This window comes from Bos mutus, chromosome 19, assembly GCF_027580195.1.
Source record: "Bos mutus isolate GX-2022 chromosome 19, NWIPB_WYAK_1.1, whole genome shotgun sequence".
Taxonomy (NCBI): Eukaryota; Metazoa; Chordata; class Mammalia; order Artiodactyla; family Bovidae; genus Bos; species Bos mutus.
In genome coordinates this window covers 30,785,796-30,808,654 of record NC_091635.1, presented here as the reverse complement: position 1 = coordinate 30,808,654, position 22,859 = coordinate 30,785,796, and the positions used below count along the sequence as shown (strand labels likewise).

Here is a 22,859-nt window from a genome sequence, read left to right as displayed (position 1 = left end):
CCAAGACTCAACTCCACCCCAACCCACATCCCCTCTCCCGCGCCTCCTTCCAGACTCTTGTTCCCCCACTCCCTCTGCCCCTTTAGACCTCTGTCTCCTCAATTCCTATGACCCCTCCCCGGTCCCTCTACCCTCCCAGCTCCCGTAACCTATCTGCTTCCCAATTCCTATGCCCACTTCCCAACCCCGAAACCCTCTTTAACGCCTTTGACTCTTTCCACCTTCCTTCTTATCCCTCCTTCCCCTTTTCGGCATCCGTACCCTTTCCCGGATCCCTCCTCCAATTCTCTGCTCTTTCCCGGTCTCCGTACTCCTTCAAGGCCGCCGTATCCCAATCGTGGGCTCCATGGGCTCTTTCAAGCTCCCGTGCACCGACTGCTCCTCCGCAACTACGGCGTATTCTCCAGGCGCCCTCGGCCGCGGGTTCGGTTTAAATTTCCTGTTGGCCCCGCCCCTAAAATTACGTAAGAGCTGTGAGACTGCCATACGGAGGCCCTCGGAGGACAATATTAGCTAGGCCGCCCTCTCTTTTCCCCTTTATTTTTCACTCTGCTCTTTCTGTCTCTTCATCTGTCCACTTTTCATAGGCTTGAGATCTTTTGAGGTTTAATAGCCAGAGAGCTGGGGACTAGCAGTAGCGTTTTAGTGATTCTTCACATTGAGCTAGTTTGAAATTCCTAGGGGTTCAATAATAAATAACAAACCTAACGCTTATAGATAGAGCGTTTACAGTTTACATAAAGATTTCACATACATAGAATTTCATCTTCACATCTTTGTCTCCCTTCATTTTCTACTTATCCACCCACCCAAAAAAAAAAAAAACAACTCAAAAGTGGTGTCTCCATTCCTCACTTCCATGTTTTCTTCCATTCACCTGATTAGAGCTTGATTCTCACCTCTCCATCAAAACCGTACTTACCCAGCCAACTGTGACTTCCATTTTCCCCTAGCTGACTTTTAGAACATTGAAACAGACTACTTCCTCCTTCTTGAAACACTTTCTTCTTTTTGCTTCCATTTCTACCCATTTTCACCTTATCTCAATGGGCTCCTTCTCCATCTCTTTTGCTGGATCCATTGCCAGTTCCACTTATAAATGTTGGTGTGCACCAAGGCTTTAGCTTTTAGCCCTCTTCTCTTCCCTATTAACACTTTCTCCCAAGGAGATCTCTTCCAACTCCATAACTTTAAAATTCAGCTCTGTGTTAACGCCTGAGTTCTGACTTCCCCCCAGATCTCCAGACATATGGTCAAGTATCTACTGGACATTTCCATTTAGGTGAAGACTCAGGCTTAACAAGTTCAACATTTGTTCCACTGCCCCTTGCCAAAAAAAACCCTCCTCACCTATCCTTATCCTATCTCATTATCCACTCAGTTCAAACCTATGTTATATTTTTAAAAAATTAAAAAATAAAAACTTTAAGTTATCTTTCAGAACTTTCCCTTATCCCCACCCTGCTCCCAAAACAAATTCTACCAATTCCAAAGTACTTCTTGAATCAGACCCAGCCACCAATTTCTTGCCCAAAGTACTGCAGTTAATTCCTAACATATTTCTACACTTAAATAGCTTTCTGCCTCTTCCCAATATAATCCGTTTTCCATGAGCAACCAGCATTATTCATTAAACCCATGGAAGAAGTGTATATACCACAAACACCTTGTATCCCTTCCAGTGGGGCCTCTCCCTGCAGATTTGAGTTCCTGGGGAACACAAACTTGGCCATGTGACTTGCTTTGGCTGATGGAAAAAAAAGAAAAGAAGTGACACATCACTTCCAAGAATAAGTTTAAAAGCCAGGCTGGTTTATCAAGTTCTCTTTTCCCTTATCTAGCAATGTCCAGCCAGAGGGTACCCTGTCAACATGGGTTCCTTGGTGAAGACTTGCAACAGAAGCATGGGCAAGCCATAACTGACATGTAACATGAGTGACAGTCGCTCAGTCATGTCCGACTCTTTGCGACCCCATGAACTGTAGCCTGTCAGGCTCCTCTGTCCATGGAATTCTCCAGGTGAAAATACTGGAGTGGGTTGCCATTTCCTTCTCCAGGTAGCATGAGCAAGAAATAAACCTTTGTTGTTGTAAGCTACTGAGATTTGGGCATCATTTATTACCTGGGGCTTCCCAGGTGGTTCAGTGGTAAAGAATCTGCCTGCCAATGCAGTAGACATGCAGGGTTTGATCCCTGGGTTGGGAAGATCCCCGGCAGGAGATGGCAATATACTCCTGTTATTTCTTGCCTGAGAAATCCCACGGAGGTGCCTGGCAGGCTACAGTTCATGGGGTCACAAAGAGTCAGACACAACTTAGTGACTAAACAACAACAACCAGAATCTGGCTCAAGTTTCTCAAAGTGTGGTTCAGCCCTTTCAGAAGGTTCCATGAGGTCAAAACTGTTTTTACAATAATACTAACATCATTATTCACTTTTGCTCTCATTGTGTCATGAATATTCAGTAGAGTATGCAAAAGCAAAAATGAGAATCTAGCATTTTTTCATTATATCAGATATTTAAAAGATTTGCAGAAATGTAAAATAATGCCACTCTTTTAATTCCATTAAAAATGCATCATTAGGACTTCCCTGGTGGTGCAGTGGATAAGAATCTGCCAGCCAAGGCAGAGGACATGAGTTTGATCCCTGATCCAGGAAGATCCCACATGCCTCAGAGCAACTAAGTCCTTGCACCACAACTACTGAGCCTGGGCGCCGCAACTGCTGAAACCATGTGCCTAAAGCCTGGGCTCCACGAGAGGAGCCACCTCAGTGAGAAGTCCGTGCACTGTAACTAGAGAGTAGCCGCCGCTCTCCACGACTAGAGAAGGCTAACATGCAACAACAAAGATCCAGCACAGCCAAAAATAAATTTAAAAATATCGTAGTGTGTACCTGTCAAAAAATTGTTTTAAGTGCTTAAGAAAATGTATCATTTATCTTAACACACAGTGGGCTTATTTTTAAATGAATAAATGCATTTTAAACTTGTTTTAATTCCTAATATGGTAAATATCAAGTATGATTTTATAAGTATATACTCAAATACATAAAATATATTTATTAGTACAAATTTAAAGATACCCATGTGGTGGTAGTTGGTCTCGAAGATGGCCTGCAATGACTATCCTTGACTCCTGATAGTCATTGTTTAGTTGCTAAATTTTGTCTGATTCTTTTGCAACCCCATGGAATGTAGCCCACCAGGCTCCTCTGTCCATGGATCTCCCAAGCAAGAATACTTGAGTGGGTTGCCATGTCCTTCTCCAGGGGATCTTCCTGACCCAGGGATCCAACTCAAGTCTCCTGCATTGGCAGGTGGATTCTTGACCACTGAACCACCAGGGAAGCCCCCCTGATAGTCATACTCACATCCAGTAAGGCTATATACCAATAGAGTATTTTTAAAAATATTTGTTTATTTATGTTCGGCTGTGCTAGGTCTTCATTATTGCACAGGCTTTCTCAAGTTTCGGTGAGTAGAGGCTACTCACTAGTTCCGGAGTGCAGGCTTCTCACTGCGGAGGCTTGTTTATTGTGAAGCACGAGCTCTAGAGCACAGGCTCAATGGTTGTGGCAGTCAGGCCCAGTTGCCCCATGGCAAGTGAAATCTTTCCAGACCAGGGATCGAGCCCATCCACCCTGCACTGGCACATGGATTCTTAACCACTGGGCCACTGGGGAGCCCCTGTACCAATAGAGTATTGAGGAAATGACAATGTGTGACTCTGGAGGCTAGGTCATAAAAGACATCTCAATATCTTCATTGCTCTTTCTTAGATGCCTGCTGTGAGGAAAGCCAGCTGCCATAACATGAGGGCACTCAAGCAAGTACGCCTGTGGAGAGGCTCCTTGGAGAGGAACTGAGGCTTCCTGCCAACAGCTGGTCCTGACTTTCCCATCTGTGACTGAGCCATCTGGCAAGTAGATCCTTCAGTATCAGCTTAGCTTTCAGATGACTGCAACCTCACAAGAGACCCCAAGTCAGAAAAATTCCAGCCAAGCTGCTCCTAAGTTGCAGGCCCACAGAAACTGAGAAAATAAATGATTAATGTTGTTTTAAGTCCCTAAGTTTTGAGGTGATTTGTTACACAGCAATAGATTAACAAATATACACATAAACAAAAAAGCTGTTTGGGATTCTCCATTTTAAACAATGTAAAAGGGAGGGAATTCCCTGGCCATCCGGTATTTAGAATTCCGGCCTTCCACTGCCCAGGGCCTGGGTTCAGATCTCAAAAGCTGTGCGGCCAAAAATCAAAAATGAAAAGGGCCTAAAACCAGAACTTACCTTATCCTCACTGACAAAATCAGATCAAATTCCTCTTTTCAAAAACTCCCAGTAGCCAGCGGCTTTCCCAGTTTGCTCCTCAGACCAAACTTCTCTGAGTCTTGAACAAACCTGGCTCGTTCCTGCCTTAGGACCTTCGCACTAATGGTTCCATTTCCCAGATCGTCTCTTTCTTCTTAGGCACCAGATCAAATCTCATTTTTTTTCAGATAGGGCTTCTGGACTGCTCAACCTAATGGTAGTTTACTTGTTTGTGGTCTATATTTCCCCTCTAGAAGGTTAAGTTTATAGAACAAGGACCTTTTCTGTTTTACTCACTGCTATATCCCCGAAGTAAGAATGTAGTAGATTCTTTTTTTTTTTTAACTTATTTATCTGGCTGTGCCAGGTTTTAATTATAGCACACAAGATCTTCAGGGTCTTTATCTGTGGCATGTGGGAGCTAGTTCCCTGACCAGGGATCAAACTCTGGCCTGCTGCATTGGGAGCATGGGGTCTTAGCAGCAGATGAACAGAGAAGTCCCAAGAATGTAGTACATTCTTAATGAATGTTGTTAAATGAGTGAAAAAAAATTAATCTCTCTGATCTTCATTTTTTTTTAATTTGTAAAGTGAAGATAATATTACTACCAGGCAGTGAGGTTTTAAAGATTAAAGATGTGTTTAGCAAAGTCTGTGAACAGGAAAAGGTAGCTTTTACTATGTGTGTTAGTCACTCAGTTGTGTCCAATTCTTTGTGACCCCATGGACTGTAGCCTGCCAGGCTCCTCTGTCCATGGAATTCTCCAGGCAAGAATACTGGAGTGGGTTGCCATTCCCTTCTCCAGAGGATGTTCCCCCACCCAGGGATTGAACCTGGGTCTCCTGAATTGCAAGCAGACTCTTTCCCATCAGAGCCACCAGGAAAGAATATTTACTACTTGGCAGAAAATATTTTGAGATAATAATTCAAATTGTTCTTTCTGGTTGTTTTTGATTCCTGAGGGGAAGTGCTTAGAAAAAAAGTCAGCTCATACCATAGAGCAAGGATTGATTTTTCAATATCTAAAAAACTTGTACAGATAGATTCAGAAAAGATCAACTACCCAATTGAAAAATGGGTATGGGAACAGTCACAGTAAAGGAAATACAAAGAGCATTCAAATATGCTCAACATCATTTAAAATAAGATAAATGCAAATGACATCTATATTGAAATACCATTTTTCACTTAACAGACTGGCAAAGATCAGTTTTTCGAGACTGCCAAATTGCCTTACGTAGGGTTTATACCAGACTCCTGTGTAAGGCAATTTGGCAAGCTCTAGGAAAATTATAAACGCACGTATCTTTCCACCCAACAGTCCTGTGTCTAGGAGTTCTTCTACAGATAAACTCATACATATTTGATATGACTTCTGTAATAAAGGTATTTACTGAAGCATTACCATATTTAGCAGCTACACGGTGTTTATTAGACAAATATCTATAAAATAATGACACAAAAAAGGGATGCACATATATCTATTTATTTAATGCTACAAATACATATGAAATGCATACTATAACGTTCAAAGTGCTTTAAAAATAGTAATTAATCTTCATAACAATCCTCTGAGGTAGGTAGTAACTAAACCCATTTCATATTGAGGTTAAAAATTGGCTTGAGGTCACATACCTAAAAGGTGTTAGTACTGGAATTTGAACCCCAGCAGCCTGACATCAGAATCCATGCTCTTAATGTTGTTCTCTGCTGCTTCTCAATGTAGGGTAAACGGAAATCTGATACAGTGATATTAAAATCTGACAGAATAGATTTTGAGAGATAAAGGATTATTAGGAATACAGATGTCATTTCTGATGATAAACAGTTTACCAGGGACTAAATAACCTAGTCCTTATATGACTCTAACAACATCAAAATAAGCCAGAAAGGGAAGGGAAAACTATAAAATCTGCAGTATACAAGGAAATTTTAAGATACTTTTCTCCTAAAAATAGATGATAGACGAAACAAAAATAAAACAAGACTAGTAACATATAAAAGATTCAATGAGGAGAATTCCCTGGTGGTCCAGTGGTAAAGACTTCATCTTCCAATGCAGGGTTTGATCCCTGGATGAGGAACTAAGATCCCATGCGCTGTCCAGGAGGACCCAACAAATAAATAAATAAATAAAAGATTCAGTGATATAACTAATACATTTTAATATATAAATATTAGAAAATACTCTCAAGTACATGGAATGCTAAAAAACTGACTTGAACTATGCCACTAAGTATCAACCAATGCCAAAACACCAATATCATACAGAATACATCCTATGACCACAAAACGAAGTTAGAAACCAATAACAAAAAGTTAAGTTTCTTTTAAAGAGTAAAACAAAACACATTACTCTGGAATTTTAAAAACCACATTTCTAAATAATTCATGATAAAACAATGGAAATTACAGTATATTTAGAACCTCACCAACGAAAAACTATAGATCAAAAGCTGTTAAATACCTTTTTAAAAGCTGTAAAATTCAGCTAAAGTAACTAGAGAGAACGTATGACCTTACATGTAGATGCTATATTAGAAAATAAGACAGACTGAAAATGAATTAGCTAAGTGTTCACCTTGAGAGGTCAGAAAATGAAAAGTACACCCAAAGATTATAGAGAGTCAGAAATGATAAAAGAAATTCATGAAATTAAGAACAATTAATAAGGTCAATGACAAAATTAAGAAAAAAGGAAAGAAAAAGTAGATTCCTACAAATGAGCATGACAAAGAAAAATAATCTAATAGAAAAACCCACAAGGGATATAAACAGGCAATTCAAAGATGAGGTAGTTTCGGACTTCCCTGGTAGTCCAGTGGTTAAGACTGAGCTCCCAACACAGGGGCCACAGGTTTGATCCATGGTCACTAAGATCCCGAATTCGACCTGGTGCAGCCAACAAACAAACAGATAAACAAAAGAAACACTTAAAAAAAATGAGGAAATTTTAATGGCTGATAAATACATAAAAAGTGCTCGGACTCAATTGTAATTGAATGCAAATTAAGCCCAAGCTAGTAATGCAAATTAAACAATTAGAAGCTCTTTCACACACTTTTCACTGGCAAAAATTAAAGTATATTAAAAGCAAGTTTTAGTAAAAACAGGAAGGCAAGGGAATGTAAACTGGAACAAGCACTTAGGAGAACAATATGGTGATAGCCAGCAAGGCTCATGCCCTTCAACCCAGCAATTCTGTTTCTTGATATATCCTGGTCTCTGAAGAGAGGTGCGCACCCCTCAGACACAAGATATTCGCAGAGGTGCCAAAAGAAAGCATTAGTATTTAAATATTTATTTACTTTTGGCTGTGCTGGGTCTCGGTTGCTGTGCACGGGCTTCTCATTGCAGTGGCCTCTCTTGTTGCATAGCACAGGCTAGGCACTCAGGCTTCAGAAGTCTCGGCTCTTGGGCCCTAGGGCATGGGCTCAGTAGTTGTGGCTCTCAGGCTTTAGTTGCCTGTGGCAGCTGGGCTTCCCGGCTGGTTCAGTGGTAAAGAATCTGCCTGCAAAGGAGGAGATGCAGGTTCGAGCCCTGGGTTGGGAAGATCCCCTGAAGAAGGAAATGGCTACCCATTCCAGTATTCTTGCCTGGGAAATCCCATGGACCGAGGAGCCTGGAGGGCAACTGTCCATGGGGTCACAAGAGTCAAACACGACCTAGCCACTAAACAACAAAAATGTGGAATCTACCTGGAGCAGGGATCGAAGTCGGGTCCCCTGTGTTGGCAGGAGGAGTCTTATCCACTGTACCACCAGGGAAACCCTAAATATATTTTTTTATTTAAGAGAAAAACAAGTAAGCTTAATAATCTTTAGTAAGCAGGCTAACGCTGGTGTCCTTCCCGTGCTCTTCTCAGAGATCCTGGCTTACATAATAAAGCAACTGAGCTATCTGGGTAAAGGGTAAGGGAGCTTCCTATGTAGACAGGTTGTCTGTGTTTTCTCTGCAGAGTTCAGCGTGAGTTGGTTTTACACTGTTCTCCACAATTTACATATCCCCAGATAAATTTACAGATTATGCTATCTGGATTTTCCTAACTCCCAGAAGTGAACAAGAGGCTTAATAAGATTTGTCCAAAGAAGCAAAGTTAAGATTACAAATAATCTGAATGACACACACAAGTGAACACTCCAGGTACAAACTCTGAGGTTCAGTGAGGAGTCAGCTGGCCAATGATCGAGAAAAATCACTGACGTTCAAGAGGAACTCTTGCCAGTAATGAATCCTTTGCCCTAATCAACTGTACACTTGAAAGTGGTTCAGATGGTAAATTTTATGCTATGAGCATTTACAATAAAAATTTTTAAATAGTAATAATGTAGGAAAGGAATGAAGCATATTCAGCCACATTATTTTCACTAAGTATTTTGGTACTACAAATAAATATTTATAACATATTATTTCTCGCTCTCTTTTTTTTTTTGCTGCGTGTTCTGTTTAATTATCTCTACTGCTGCTGCTGCTAAGTCGCTTCAGTCGTGTCCGACTCTACGCGACCCCATAGACGGCAGCCCACCAGGCTCCTCCATCCCTGGGATTCTCCAGGCAAGAACACTGGAGTGGGTTGCCATTTCCTTCTCCATATTGTTTCTCTTTTAAATCAACCTTTTGTTACTTATTTTTTGGGTGTGCCGTGTGGCATGTGGGATCTTAGTTCCCTGACCAGGGATCTAACCTGGGCCGCCTGCGTTGGAAGCGTGGAGTCTTCATCACTGGACTGCTAGGGAAGTCCCTTAACCACCCTTTCTAAGTTACCTTTTCATATATCTTATGATGGACATACAAATTTTGTATAGTGGTTTACACTATTATGTAATTCATAAATACATATTAATATGCTAGGTATGCAAAAATATTTTTTCTGCTAAATGTAGCAAAAACGTTTGATGCTCATTGGCCCAGATAAATTTTTTCATAGGGGGGCAAGGAGATACATATAAGAATGGGACTTGAAGCACTGTTTGAAGAACTGGAAAATAATCTAAATGCCTATCAGCAGAGGAATGAATCAGCTGGGCTATATTCAAGCAATGGAATATTATACAGTGGTTTAAATGAATGGATAAGAGCTACATGTATCAACACAGGAAAATATTTTCAAGATCTTAAATGAAAAAAGCATGCTGCAGAAAGAAATGTCCAACATGTAAAACAATGTGATATATTGTTTATGGATACACATCCATGGATACACACATATCACATATGCATATGCAGTAATAGGTACTATGTTTAAAAACATTCAAGAGGAAGACAGATACAAAGTTCAGGAACAAAAGTTTCCTCTGGGTAGGGAAGGAAGCAAAGGAGATTTAAAACAAAAGATGCAAGGTAAATTAATGTAAGAAATAACATTATTTTTTATATTACTTTATTTTTTATTTATTTTCAGCCACATTGGGCAGCATGTGGGTTCGTAGTTCCCTGACCAGACATAAAATCTGTGTCCCATTGGGAGCATGGAGTCTTAACCACTGAGCCACCAGGGAAATCCCGATAGCTCATAATTTTAGAACAAGTCTCCCTGAGTTCTCCTCCTCAGTGACAACTGTCTTCACATTCCCTTGTGTATCTTTCCAGATATTTTATGCACATACCAGGCCACATATGTATATGTATTTCTCCCCATCCTTTCTCTTTTTAAACACAAATGGTAGCAAAGGTTACATATTATTCTGTGCCTCACTTTTTTTCTTTAACGATGTATCCTGAAGTTTGTTGTCAGTACATCAAGAGCTTCCTCCACCTTTATAGCTGCACAATCCTTGTTTCTGTGGCTTGAGTCAGTCTTCTGTGGACAGAATGTAAACTATTTCTGTTCTTTCACTACAATAAGTGCCACTGCAACACATATCCTATTATAAATGTCATTCTGCACACATGCACCTATTATAATCAATTCCCAGAAGGAGAAATGTTGGGTCTTTTTCAAACTGCCCTCCAGCAAGACTCTACCAGCTCATCTGCTGCAGCAACATTTCCTAGTGCCTATATCACCCAGTCGTAGACCAACACTGTGTATTATCAGGCTTTGAGAAGAAAACATGGTATCTCATTACAGGTTTAACTTGCGTATTTTATTTTTTAAAGGATGTTTACTTGGCTGCACCAGGTCTTAGTGCCAGCATGTGGGATCTTCAATCTTCACTGTGGTGTAAGAGTTCTTTGGATGCAGCATGTGGGTTCTTTAGTTGTGGCACGCAATCCTCAGCTGTGGCATGTGCGATCTAGTTCCCTGACCTGGGACCGAATCAGGGCCCCCTGTATTGGGAATTCCGAGGCTTAGTCACTGGACCACCAGGGAAGTCACTGTTTGCATATTTAAAAAATTATAAATGTGATGCTATTTTTTATAGTGTAAAAACCCATCTTGATTTTTTTTTTCTATAAGTTTTCTGTCATTTGTCCAGTGGTATGAATTGGTTTTTTGAACTACGAGCTAAGTACTTTTGTAATAAAATAGCCAGTGAGGATTCTTTTAATTGCAGAATCTGTAGAGCCTTCCCTCAGTTTTGTGAGAATCTTGTATGTGTCTTCAAAAAGCCTTTGTTGCATTGTGCTAATAGTAGTTTCCTGATACTAATACTATAGCTATACAAGCAAGATGTTACCATGGGAGCAATCTGAGTAAAGGTGTACAGGTCTCAATGTACTACTTATGCAACTCCCTGTGAGTCTGGAATAGTTTCAAATTAAAAAGTTCAGAAAGAACAAAATTTTGTGGTCCTTTTCTGATTGTGGGGTCTCTGACATCAAACTGTGATCCCTGAGTCATGACGGCTCCCAAGTCTGTTATCTAACAAACTCCACCTGCTAGACAGCCACTGGATTAAAATGTACATCTGAGAACCCGAAACTGGGACAAGTCTTTGGGGGTTGACTCTGGCCTCTGACTCCATTATTGTCACATTCTAGCTCAGGGAGCACACAGAAGCCATGAGGCTAACAGACACATATCCTGTATTTCTACTGAGCTTTACAGTGTTCCATGTCCATCCATTTACATTACCCCAACTATAATAAAGGTAGAGAATTCTCTCAAGAGGCCCTTTGCCAGTTATACCAGATCTTCCTTTCCTTTTGTTGTCACCCCCTGAATATCTTCTATTCGAACTCTGTGGTCCAAGCCATCCATAATTCTCTGGAGGGCCCCCCATAGCTCCCTGCATCTGGGTCTGCTCCTTTTCTCTTTCAGTCTTTTTGCCTAAAGGACTTTTCTCTTTCAGTCTTTTTGCCTAAAGGACTCTCACTTGGTCTTCAAAAGAGAGAAAGCCTCACCTCCACTAGGAAGCTTTCCTCCATCTCTCATCTCCAGTTTCCAACTTTAATCCAACAGGCAAGGTTAACCTAATCTTCCAGCCGTCCTACCGCAATTTCCATTAGACACTGAAACATTTCTCTCACTGTATTGCCATTATTAGTTTAAACATGTCTGTTCAACCCACTGAAGATCCTTTGAAGGGAGAGATTTTGTGACATTAATCTTTGTCTTTTAGTGCCCAGCAGCAATGCCAATAAATATGTACTGACTTGCCAGCCTCCTCTGCAGTTCAGGGAAAGACAACCTGGGTTCTTGGGTAATTCATTTCAGTCCAGAGCCAGGTGTTTTGAGAATCAGCTGAGACTCTTCCTGATGTAAAGGAGCACTTGCTTCTGGTTATGCTCCCTGTAAATGTGTGAGTGTGTTTTTTCCTTATTTTTACTATGTGGACAATAAAAGTATCTCCTCACACGGTTGTTAGGAGGATTATAAGAGCTAATGCCTCAAATGGAGAAGGAAAAGGCAACCCACTCCAATATTCTTGCCTAGAGAATCCCGTGGACAGAGGAGCCTGGTGGGCTGCTGTCTATAGAGTCACACAGAGTCGGACACGACTGAGCGACTTCACTTTCACTTTTCACTTTCATGCATTGGAGAAGGCAATGGCAAACCACTCCAGTATTCTTGCCTGGAGAATCCCAGGGACAGAGGAGCCTGGTGGGCTGCCGTCTATGGGGTCGCAAACAGTCGGACACGACTGAAGTGACTTAGCAGCAGCAGCAATGCCTCAAAAGCTCTTAGATAACGCTTGGAAATGGGTAAAGAAGGCTCTTCGAAGATATTTCTATGTAAGTGTTGACTGGGTGAATGAAAAACGACTGGAGGTTGCCAGTTCATTTATTGAGCACCCACTATGTGTCCGGTACTGCGTTAAGCAAGCATGCTAGGTGCAGAGAAGCAACCACAGCACTTTGGAGAGGCCTTAATTTAACACAGATTGCAGGGAATCAGGGAAGGTTTCTGGAGCTTGAGTTTTGATGGGGGCGGGGCGCGGGGGGAGCCTGGAAAGGCGCAGGTGGCAGTTGACAGCCATAGTGCATATTCCACAGAGCCGGCGGTTTCCTCCTTGAAAGCTGTGTGGGAGCGGGTGGCTTAGCTTTCTACGACTGGCAAGAAAGGGCGGCTTGGTGAGGCCTGTCAAAGCGCTGGAATCGAAGCTGAGTTCCAGTCCTGTTTAGTTAGTAGCCGCGTGACTTTAGCCAAGTCACTGAACTTCCCCAACTGTAAAAAAGAGTCTGTTAAGAATACTCACCTGCCAGGATTCCAGAGAGACCGCATGATCGTGCAGAAGCCAGGATGCGCTCTATTTAGAAGGTACAAAACGCACCAGCAGGTTACTAGGGGTTGACTGGGCTCTAAGCCAAGCGCGCCGGGGGCGTGGATTTCCTCTCTGAGCATGCGCAGTGGGCCGCGGCGCGGCCCGTCAGGCACTGCGGTAGGCGCCCTGCGGGCTGGCAGGTCCCTGGCCCCAAGATGGCGGCGCCCAGCGCAGTGGCAGCAGCCACCTCCAGCGAGAGAGATGGAGGGGGCAGCGGCTTTGAATCGTGGCTAGATGGACGGTTGGAGGCGCTGGGAGTGGACCGAGCCGTTTATGGCGCCTACATCTTGGGTGTCTTGCAGGAGGAGGAGGAAGAAGAGAAGCTGGATGCTCTGCAGGGTATTCTCTCTGCTTTCCTGGTGAGAAGCCCAGACACATTCCTTTAGCCTCTTAAGCCATTTCCTGTTAGTACTTCTTTCCCCTACCTACTGTCCCAGAGGCTTAGTGGTCTCACCTGGAAGAGAAATAATTTTCTGAGCCCTGGGCCTCGGAGACAGGGAGCTACTTTTCATCCAGGGTTTCGGGAGCCAGAGGGTTGCAGGTGCAGAGAGAGGAAAAGCTTTCTCTTATTTCTGCCCTCTTAGGTGCCTGTAGGTCAACTGAGTGAGTATTCTTCCAAAGGCATTGAAATTAGTTTTATCATAAACGTCTAACAACCAATTTCATTCCCGTCCGTTGACAGTGATGAGAGGGGGAAATTAAGTGCTCTGGGATGTCTGTGCCCCATAGGAGGCAGAGCCCCTGACAAAAGCCCGCAGGAAGTACCCTCTTGGTTTCCTATTTTGGAGGTAGGATTCCCAAAAAGATCAGTTTAGGCAGTAGAGGTCTTTTCACGCCTAGGCAGAATGGAAGCAAATTTGGGCTCGATCCTTTACTGTATATAGAAATGCAGTAATCATTGGGGGGAGTGGGTGGAGGAATAAGAGAGATCAGAGTTTAAGAGAAATAAACATGATACTTAGCCTCCTAGAAGCAGATCCAGGCTTTCAGAAATGTGTGCTTTAAACTGTTTAAGTAGTAAGTCACCAAGAAGTCCACACTTTTCCAACCTGACCGTTTCTGCTGCCTTCATCTCTGCTGCTACTGCTGCTAAATCACTTCAATCGTGTCCGACTCTGTGCGACCCCATAGACGGCAGCCCACCAGGCTTCCCCGTCCCTGGGATTCTCCAGGCAAGAACACTGGAGTGGGTTGCCATTTCCTTCTCCCCCTTCATCTCTGCTTACTCTTATTTGGTGAAAATGCAGTTCATTGATTTCAACATGGTTGAAATCTAACACTAGTGCAGCTGTCCCAGGGCCTCCTGGCAAGGGCCCCCTTTTTAATTCCAGAACCTGCTCTGGTGAGATTGACCTATAAATGGGAAAGCCTTAACACAGCTTGTGATGCAGCTCATGAGTTTGCTGGAAATACAACACAGAGGAATAAATTCTTTTCCTGAATCCTTACATTGCAGGTTGTAATTGGAAAGAATAGGAGGCAAACAAATTAAGTTACCTTAAAAAAATTTCCCACTGGGAAGTTCCTAAAGAGTCCATGAAAAAGAAGTTCAGGTAACTTGGGTACTCACTGGTACAGCTCCTTGACTTGTTCTTTTCATTGTATCATTACTTAGAACTGTATGTCTGCTGATAAAGGTAGACCTGAATTTTGCCCGAGACTATTTATAGTCTTAGTAGAAGAGTTGTCTAGACCAGATTTATTATTATTATTATTTTTTTATCTCTTGTTTGCATAAACTGCAGAGACAAACTCACTTTTTTTTTTTAATAATTGAGTCTTAAAATATATATATATATTTGGCTGCTCTGGGTCTCAATTGGGGCACACAAAATCTTTGATCTTCATTGCAGCATGTGGGACCTTTAATTGAGGCTTGGGAATCATTTTAATTGTGGCATGTGAACTCTTAGTTGCAGCTTGTGGGATCTAGTTCTCTGACCAGGGACAGAACCTAAGCCCCCTGCATTGGGAGCACAGTCTTAGCCACTGGACCACCAGGGAAGTTCCAAGACAAACTCACTTTTAAGGTGACTTACCTTCCTCCCCCTGCCCAGTTCACAAACCCTACTTAATTTTCTTGTAATTTCCCCAGCCCCTTCTGTGTAGAAAATAACTTTGAAAAAAATTGGCCAGGAACAATATGGTGAGGCAGGGTCCTGTCCATGAAACAACTTGGGAGCAACCTTATAGAGCAGCAAGGCCAGTGAATATGGTAGACACCAAACATCACTTATAGCACTACTTAGTCAGTTGGGCTGGGTATAAAAGCTCCCAACTATTATACTGAATCCCATTTTAGGAAAAACAAAAGATAGCCAAATTAGTCGCTATATTGGGCTAGGATTCATTACTAGGAATTTAGAAGCTTATCAGCAACAATTTGAGGTAAGACTTAAGAACAGTATATATGGTTGGGGGAAAATGACAGTAAACAAAAGCTTCCTGTCATCCTCTTTATTCCTTGTGATTCCACTTATGCTGATTGAGTCTTCAAATTTTTATTGATGGATTACTCTTCTGCCAGGCACTGCCCTAAGTGCTTGGGGGTTCTTCAGGAAACAACACAGACAGAAATCCCTGTCTTTGAGGGGTTATATTCCAGTAAAGAAAAACATAATCAGTAAATTATCTAGGGTATTTGAAAATGATAGTGCTAGGAGAAAAAGAAGCATTGTGAGAAAACTGGGAGTAGAATGGAGGGCGAGCAGTTTTAAGTAGGGTCATTACATTAAGTAGGATGTTACATTTTTTTTTCTTCCAGTTGTATTGAGATGTAATTGACATACAGCACTACATAAGTTTAAGGTATACGGTATAATGATTTGACTTACATACATCATGAAATTTTATCACAATGAGTTTAGTGAGCAGGATATTACATTTTGTGGCAGCTGTTCATACACCAGCCTTTTTCTATGAAAAGAAACTTTCTCTTAGTCTGGATTTTAATTTAACTAAGTGTGACACCAAAGCCAACATCCTTTTGGTCATACCATGCTAAAGAGGAAGATTGGTTGGTGTGCAGAATATGTCTGCTTATGTAAAATGGACAGAGAGATGGCTGGATAGGAGACCATCTACTCACTTAACTTCTCTTTATTATGGATCAGTGAGTACATTGGAGAATGTACTGAATTGAATATATTGGCCAAGGAAGATTTTCATAGAGGAGCATTTTGACTCAACAAGTTTTTGCTCCAAGAGGAGGACTGCCCTGAGTTGGTGAGAATCCTCTCCTTTGGAGCTTGGCAGGATGGAGTGGGTGCTCTAGCAGGTGTGGCTTCTGTGACTCACATAGGATTCCCTCTGTGTTGGGAGCCTCAGAAGAGAATCATCATTTCTATTCTGTGGGTTCCAAACCTGCTCTGTGATTTCTTCCCATCACCAGCAGGGGGAGCTCTGCCCTTTGCGTAGATTTGATAAGGTTGAGAAAGTGCAAGTGAAGTCCCTCAGTTGTGTGGGAGTCTGAGAACCCATAAGCTGTAGCCTACCAGGCTCCCCTGTCCATGGGATTTTCCAGGCAAGGGTACTGGAATGAGTTGCCATTTCCTTCTGCATTAGGTTGAGGGCTCTCAGGAAATTAATTGGTCTACTTTTTCAACCAGGAAGAAGATTCCCTCCTTAATATCTGCAAGGAGATTGTGGAACGATGGTCAGAAACTCAGAATGTTGTCACCAAAGTGAAAAAAGAAGGTAGAGTTGGAGTTTTTAGGTCTAACCTCCAACCACTTTTTCTGTACAGCTGTTACAAGTCTTTAGTTTTCCTCACTCAGGTGCGCTAAACCGGTAAACACCTGGCAGCTTATTTTAACTTTTTAACTGAAGGTTGGTTTTCTTTTACATTTTACCACTTCAGCTGACCATGGCTGTCTTCACTGTGGTTCTTGCTTTTTTCTTTCTCTTTCCTTTTTACACTCCCCCGTGTATATTTGCTCTCAGGTATGGGGTCAACTATGTTTTCCCAACCTTTTCATAATCTCATTTCATAACACAGACTGTGATTGGTCTTTTGCTTCATTCAGCTAAACCCTCCATCCTTTCAAATGAAAGAGATGATCCCATTAGGATGAAAAATCAGCTACACACAGCTCAAAACAGAAATCCAAACTTGAATAGAATCTATTCTGAGCTGTTCACATGCTGGTTCTCAGTTGTGGCTGTACACTGGAATCGCTTGCTGTATGTTTGAAACTGCCAGTGCCCAGGCCGCACCATGGGCCAATTATATAAACCTCTTTGGGGTGCGGACCCAGGCATTGTTATTTTTTCAAAAGCTCTCCCAGATGATTCGGTTTTTTTTCAAAAGCTCCCCCAGATGATTCTAATATGCACCCAGGCATGAGAGTCATCATTGCCTCCTTGACAAGCAGGATGCCTGCTTGACATCATTGCCTCCTTTCTTTGAGCGTGGAGATGTCAAAAGATAATTTTGTTTTTAAAATAATCTAAGTTTCACCTGGCATAATTATCAACATGGGATAGACCAGCCTAAGTTAATGCCAGATTCCTTCTTAGGCTTCTGGTTTGAGACTAGAGAAAGTTGCATGTTTGGAGGCTTGATTTTCTCTGATTCTAATGCAGTAGTTTTCAACTTTTTTTTTTCTTAAAGCAGCAGAACTTCAGCATATAATAAAAGTAAAAGCAGGGCTGCTCTGATTGAAGATGGATATGAGACCTAAAGCCTGGCCTGCATGGCCTTTCCTTGCCTTTCTCATTGGCCCCTGAGGCACCTCCTTTGCACCCCAGGGCTCTCAGCAGTCAGCAGCTGCCGTTGCCTTTGCTCCAAGCACTGCCTGGGTGGACTGGTGGTTTGGAAGCATGTTTCCTCTCACATACAACCTTGTTGTCCCCCACTTCCCTCCTACCACCTCCCAGATGAAGTCCAGGCCATTGCCACCCTCATTGAGAAGCAGGCGCAGATAGTGGTGAAGCCCAGAATGGTGTCAGAAGAAGAGAAGCAGAGGAAAGCTGCCCTCCTGGCCCAGTATGCTGATGTGACAGATGAAGAGGAATATCCTTTCTGGAGTCTCAGCGCCATTCCCTAAGGCTCAAGTCAAAAGCCTTTGCTGGTTTTCACTGAACTCTGGGAAGTTGCCAGTCCCCCTCTATAGCTTTATTATTTAAAAAAAAAAAAATTATTTCTCTGGCTACATCAGGTATTAGTTGCTGCATGTGGGATTTGTTTAGTTGCACCATTCGAACTCTTAGTTACAGCATGTGGGATCTAGTTCCCTGACCAGGCATTGAACCCCAGCCCCCTGCATTGGGAACACAGAATGTTAGCCACTGGGCCACCAGGGAAGTACACCCTCCACCCCCACCCCACCAGAGCTTAATATTCTCCTCTAAAATGGCAGAGATTGTAGCCCTTTGTGGGCATGAGGAATGATGCTGGAATGGTTGATACTGGACTATTGCAATGTATATGTTCTTGAAAACTTCTGTGTGAAACAAATAATGCCTGAATGGACCACTTATTGTGTTTTCAGAAAATAAGATCTAGCTTAAAAAACTGAAATAGTTGATTTACAATTATGATTCTTCATATTTGTATAATACCTTTCTATGAAAGGTATTCAGTGTTATGTGTATAATCTTTGTAATTTTTATCATAGTTGATAAGGGAATGGAGGCAATAAGAGATGAATGAGTGATATTCCAGTACTACATAATTAATAAAAGTGACACCAAAATAAACCTGGAATTTGAGTGAGGACTATGTAAAAAGAAAGTGTTGCTGGTAGGAACAGGTTTAGTTCCCTGAAACCAGGTTTGGTTCCAAAACCTGGATCTGAAATTTGTTTAGGGAATACTTAGCTTACTGAGCCTGCTTGAATGGAGTGACTGTTGTATCAGAAATGTTTGCTGTCTAATCACTAGGTTAGGAAAGAATTCTTAGGCTCTTTGGGGTCAACTTCTTGTTTTCTCTCATGATTTTTCTTGTTAGGTTTGGCAGAACTGGGGTTCCAATTACAAAAATCTCATTTCCTGGGCTAGAAAAAACATTTTAAGCATTAGTTCTCCTGGAGGACTTGTTAAAACACAAATTGCTGGGCCCTGAGCCCCAGAATTTGGGATTTTGTAGATACAGAGAGAGGCCCAACGGTGTGCATTTCTCAAAAGCTCTTAGCGAGTTCTGGAACCACACTTAGAGAACCACTGTTTCAGAGGTCATCTGACCATCCCCTGGCTCCCAGATAATGTGGCAGTCCACCCAGACCAGCTTCAGTTTCTTTTCAGACCCTAACAGTTAAGAATCCTATAGGAGCTCTGAGCAGTCTTCCCCAAGTTAAGACTTCTAAAGGTGACTTTCCTGGATTTACCATCACATCCCTGTCAGAGTCCTTCCATGAAGCCTGCTTTTCCTTCCCTTCAGCTTAATCACTATTTTCTGATGTTGTGATGGGATGTGCTCACCTTTGTTTTACGTGTGACTTTCCTTAACGCCACTCACCGAAGCGGATGAGAAGGATGACTCGGGCGCCACCACGATGAGCATTGGTTCTGACAAATGTATCCTTCTCTGTGTGCATCTCCAGGTGTTGCTCCATAGGATCTTCTTGTGGGTCAGTTTGTGTTTCACTGTCATTGCTGGGGGCTCCCTCTACCTCCAAGAACACATGTTAGGTCAACATTGTGAGCCCCAGTCCTCGGACTGCTAAATAGTCAATTTAGCAAGAATTTCCCGCCCCCCCGCAAAAAATATGTTGACATGAACTGTGAAGGGGTAAGTTTAGAGAAAGGATTTCTAAGGGAAAATGAGAATCTGTACTCCTTGTGTATAGTGTTGGGTTTCCCAGCAATGTGGAAGCAATTAGAATAATATTGCAGTTTTGGTCCTTGTCCTCAAAGACCTGGGGAACTCATTGGGAAGAGAATAAAAGCACTGAATACTTTAAGTGAAAATATGGACAAATTGAAACATATATGGTATAAAAAGTCCCTACCAACAAAATCACTTATGAGCAGCTTATAGAGAAGGTGGATTTAGAAATCCACCTTCTTAAAGGTGAGGAGTAAGGTAGATTTTCTGAAAGGGAGGTTATTTTCTGAGAAATGGGGGTTATTTCAGGGAAACATTCATTTTAAAGCACTAAAGCAGAAAAAGATTATGTGGAAAGAGTAAAAAGGAGCTTGTCTGGTAGTAACAGGTTATGTTTTAAAGTCATAAGAAATGAGGGGTAAATTTTTGGCTGCTGCTGCTAAGTCGCTTCAGTCGTGTCCGACTCTGTGCAACCCCACAGATGGCACCTATTTTCTAACTGTGGTTAAAGTATTTCTTTAGAACATGATTTTCACTTAAAACTTCAGTGGTCTAGGAAAAGAAGCAAATTGATAAAGTTTAGTAAGGTTAAACAACTTTTTAAACTCTTTTCAAGCATTTTAATAGTGCTGAGTATAGGAAAATTTTGCCAGTTACTTGAATACTCTAGTCACTAAAACTAGCCTGGATACTCCAACAATATTCTGCCAGTGAATGATATGAGTACTTATTCTAGAATGAGATTTCATTTTCATAAAATATTTACACTCAGATTTAGGCAAGTCTGAATGAAATTTTTATTCAATTTTTTTTTTTTTTTTTTTTACTAATAGCAGTTGTAGGATTTTCCATTGGACTAAAGATAAACATAAAGTTGGTTGGTTTGTTTTTAAAGATGAGGGATAGATAGTATTTGAAACTTGGCTTGAATGAGGAGAGCAGGAGTTGAGACCTGTGTGACCTGGACCCTTATCCCTTAACTCACCTGCAGCTCTGTTCCGAAACACCAATGTGGAAGATGTCCTCAATGCCCGAAAACTGGAGCGAGACACGCTTCGGGATGAGTCCCAGAGGAAGAAGGAGCAGGACAAGCTGCAGAGGGAGAGAGACAAACTAGCCAAGCAGGAACGCAAGGAAAAGGAAAAGAAAAGGACACAAAGAGGGGAGCGAAAGCGATAACCTTGGTCCACTCTATTTCTCCTAATGAACTTGGTCAAAGGGAGACCTGGTTGTGCATTTGTGTATTTAAGAGAAATGAGAGAACATTGCCAGGTAGTTTCCCAAGGCATTTCCCCTTTTGTTTACATGGTCACAAGGAAAATCGCAAACAATTCTAATTACAAAATGTGCCATGTCTCTGTGGTGTGGGTAATCGGATTATTGTAGCTAATGTCTGAACCAAAGATCTGGGATGGGGACAGCCTTTATATTTTAATACTGAAGTCCTATACTCCTTTTGACCATTTTAAAAAGTCTTCCCTTACCTTGGATAAACAGCAGGAATATTCAGAAAGCTGAATTTTTGTCCTGAAGGAGCTGAATCATGACCACTCCTTCCCTGAGATGAATTATGTGTGTGTGTTGCTTAGTCGTGTCCGACTCTTTGCAACCCCATAGATGGCAGCCCACCAGGCCCCTCCATCCATGGGACTCTCCAGATGAATTGTAGGAGTGTCAATTGCTTCAGAAGTATTATTCACATCTAAATAAATGGTTTTAGGGCTGAAATAGGAATCTAATGAAGAGCCCTACCCGGATCCAGACTTTTATGTTACATGGCGACAAAATAGGAAAATAAGAAAAGGTTATTTGGTGGATGTTCTGCATTTGAGATTTTTTTTTAAAGTTTCAGCCTATGATAGGAAACAAAGTTTCTTTTAGTAAGAGATAGTTATATATTTTTCCTCATCTAGGCTGTGATTTTAAGAAGGATGTGTCAGTATTGAGTGCAGGGAATCATCATTAGCTAGATTCTTTTTTTATAATCATGAATCCTCTTGAGTGCTAGTAGAGATTTTAACCCTGATCTGCCCTAAAACATACAAGGACCTGATAATTACAGGTTTAGAGAAACCCTTTTAAGGAAAAACACTGAAAATCTCTGCTAACAGAGATATTTAAGAGTGTACATAGTAGGTGCTCAACAAATTTATTGAATGAGTGAGTGAGTGGAAAAACTGCTTGAGAGAGTTGAAAGTGAGTAGGAACTCTCCTCCATTTCTACTTTTGTGACAAACCACATTTGGTTATAAGTAGCGCTTTCTGTACTTCAGAAGCAGACCATCAAGAAGCCTGAAGAGAGCACTTTCTCTGTCAAGACAGAAAGTAGATACATTATACCAGGGGTGGGCAAACTACTGCCAAATTTGGTCATTTGTTTTTGTATGGTTCGAGCTAACAATGGATTGCACATTTTTAAAGGGTTGTAAAAGAAAGAAGATGTGACAGAGACCTTATGTGACCTATAGAGCATAAAATACTACCTGGCCCTTCAGAGAAAATGTCTGCTGACCTCTGTTTTATACCATTAATTATGAGATTAACAAAAAAATTTTTACCGTTCCACAGAAGGTAAACATGGTTAAGGAAATGATGTGTCACCTCTATACACTCCTATAGCCATGTCATTGTAAAATTTTTTAAAAAAATAACCACCTTTTTAAAAAATAAACTATTTAAATCAGTATCTTGATTTATTCTGATTCCTTCCAGCTGGAAGTGAGTTCTGTGTGGATAGTCCCTCAGGAATGTGTTTGAATTTTACTTATGTTTTGATTAGTCCAATAATCTCCTCTGCTATTAGACCCTCTTCCTGGAATCCATAATTTCTCTGCCTCAGTTTTCCTTTCTGTGAGGTTGGATATTAGGAGATCAGAAAGATTACCTTCTTTTTTGGACAGTAGGTTGGCTTTGAAGTCTCTCGAGTCCTGCTGGCATTTTAGTTTTATATGTGGCTGTGGCTACAGTTGGCATGTGAGAGAGCCTGTTTTAATAACCCTTATTTTGGATTTTTGGTTTGTTTTCACCTTAATTTTGGTCTCTGAAGCAGAGTCAGTTTATATCCAAAGACCCCTGAAGGGTAGTAGTTTCAATCTGTTTTAAGAGTAGTCAATTCATTTTTCCAGGACT

The 22,859-nt window shown here is 41.6% G+C and overlaps 2 protein-coding genes across 9 annotated transcripts in view; one reads left to right on the top strand and one right to left on the bottom strand.

The window, feature by feature from the left end:
- Positions 1–13,032, bottom strand: part of DBF4B (DBF4B-CDC7 kinase regulatory subunit) — a 42,538-nt gene extending 29,506 nt beyond the window's left edge. Inside the window, exons 1-5 of one of the 7 annotated variants that reach the window (XM_070389942.1) lie at positions 12,899–12,991; positions 10,012–10,116; positions 7,625–7,827; positions 5,952–7,208; positions 262–454 (exon numbers count right to left, since the gene is read on the bottom strand). The gene's annotated coding sequence lies outside the window, so the exon portion shown is untranslated. The other 6 variants (XM_070389948.1, XM_070389943.1, XM_070389945.1 and 3 more) reach the window with 6 other exon arrangements.
- Positions 13,033–13,072: 40 nt separating this feature from the next.
- On the top strand, positions 13,073–22,416 carry CCDC43 (coiled-coil domain containing 43). Of its 2 annotated transcripts, none has more exons than XM_014480649.2 (5): positions 13,073–13,323; positions 16,573–16,660; positions 17,843–17,978; positions 19,422–19,533; positions 20,722–22,416. In XM_014480649.2, the coding sequence occupies exons 1-5, from the start codon at positions 13,120–13,122 to the stop codon at positions 20,845–20,847; spliced, it is 666 nt and encodes a 221-aa protein (XP_014336135.1). In that variant the 5' UTR covers positions 13,073–13,119; the 3' UTR covers positions 20,848–22,416. The 2 variants fall into 2 exon arrangements, with proteins under 2 accessions (XP_014336135.1, XP_005903400.1); XM_005903338.3 differs by having other exon boundaries at positions 13,076–13,323; positions 19,422–19,480.
- The last annotated feature ends 443 nt before the right edge of the window (positions 22,417–22,859 follow it).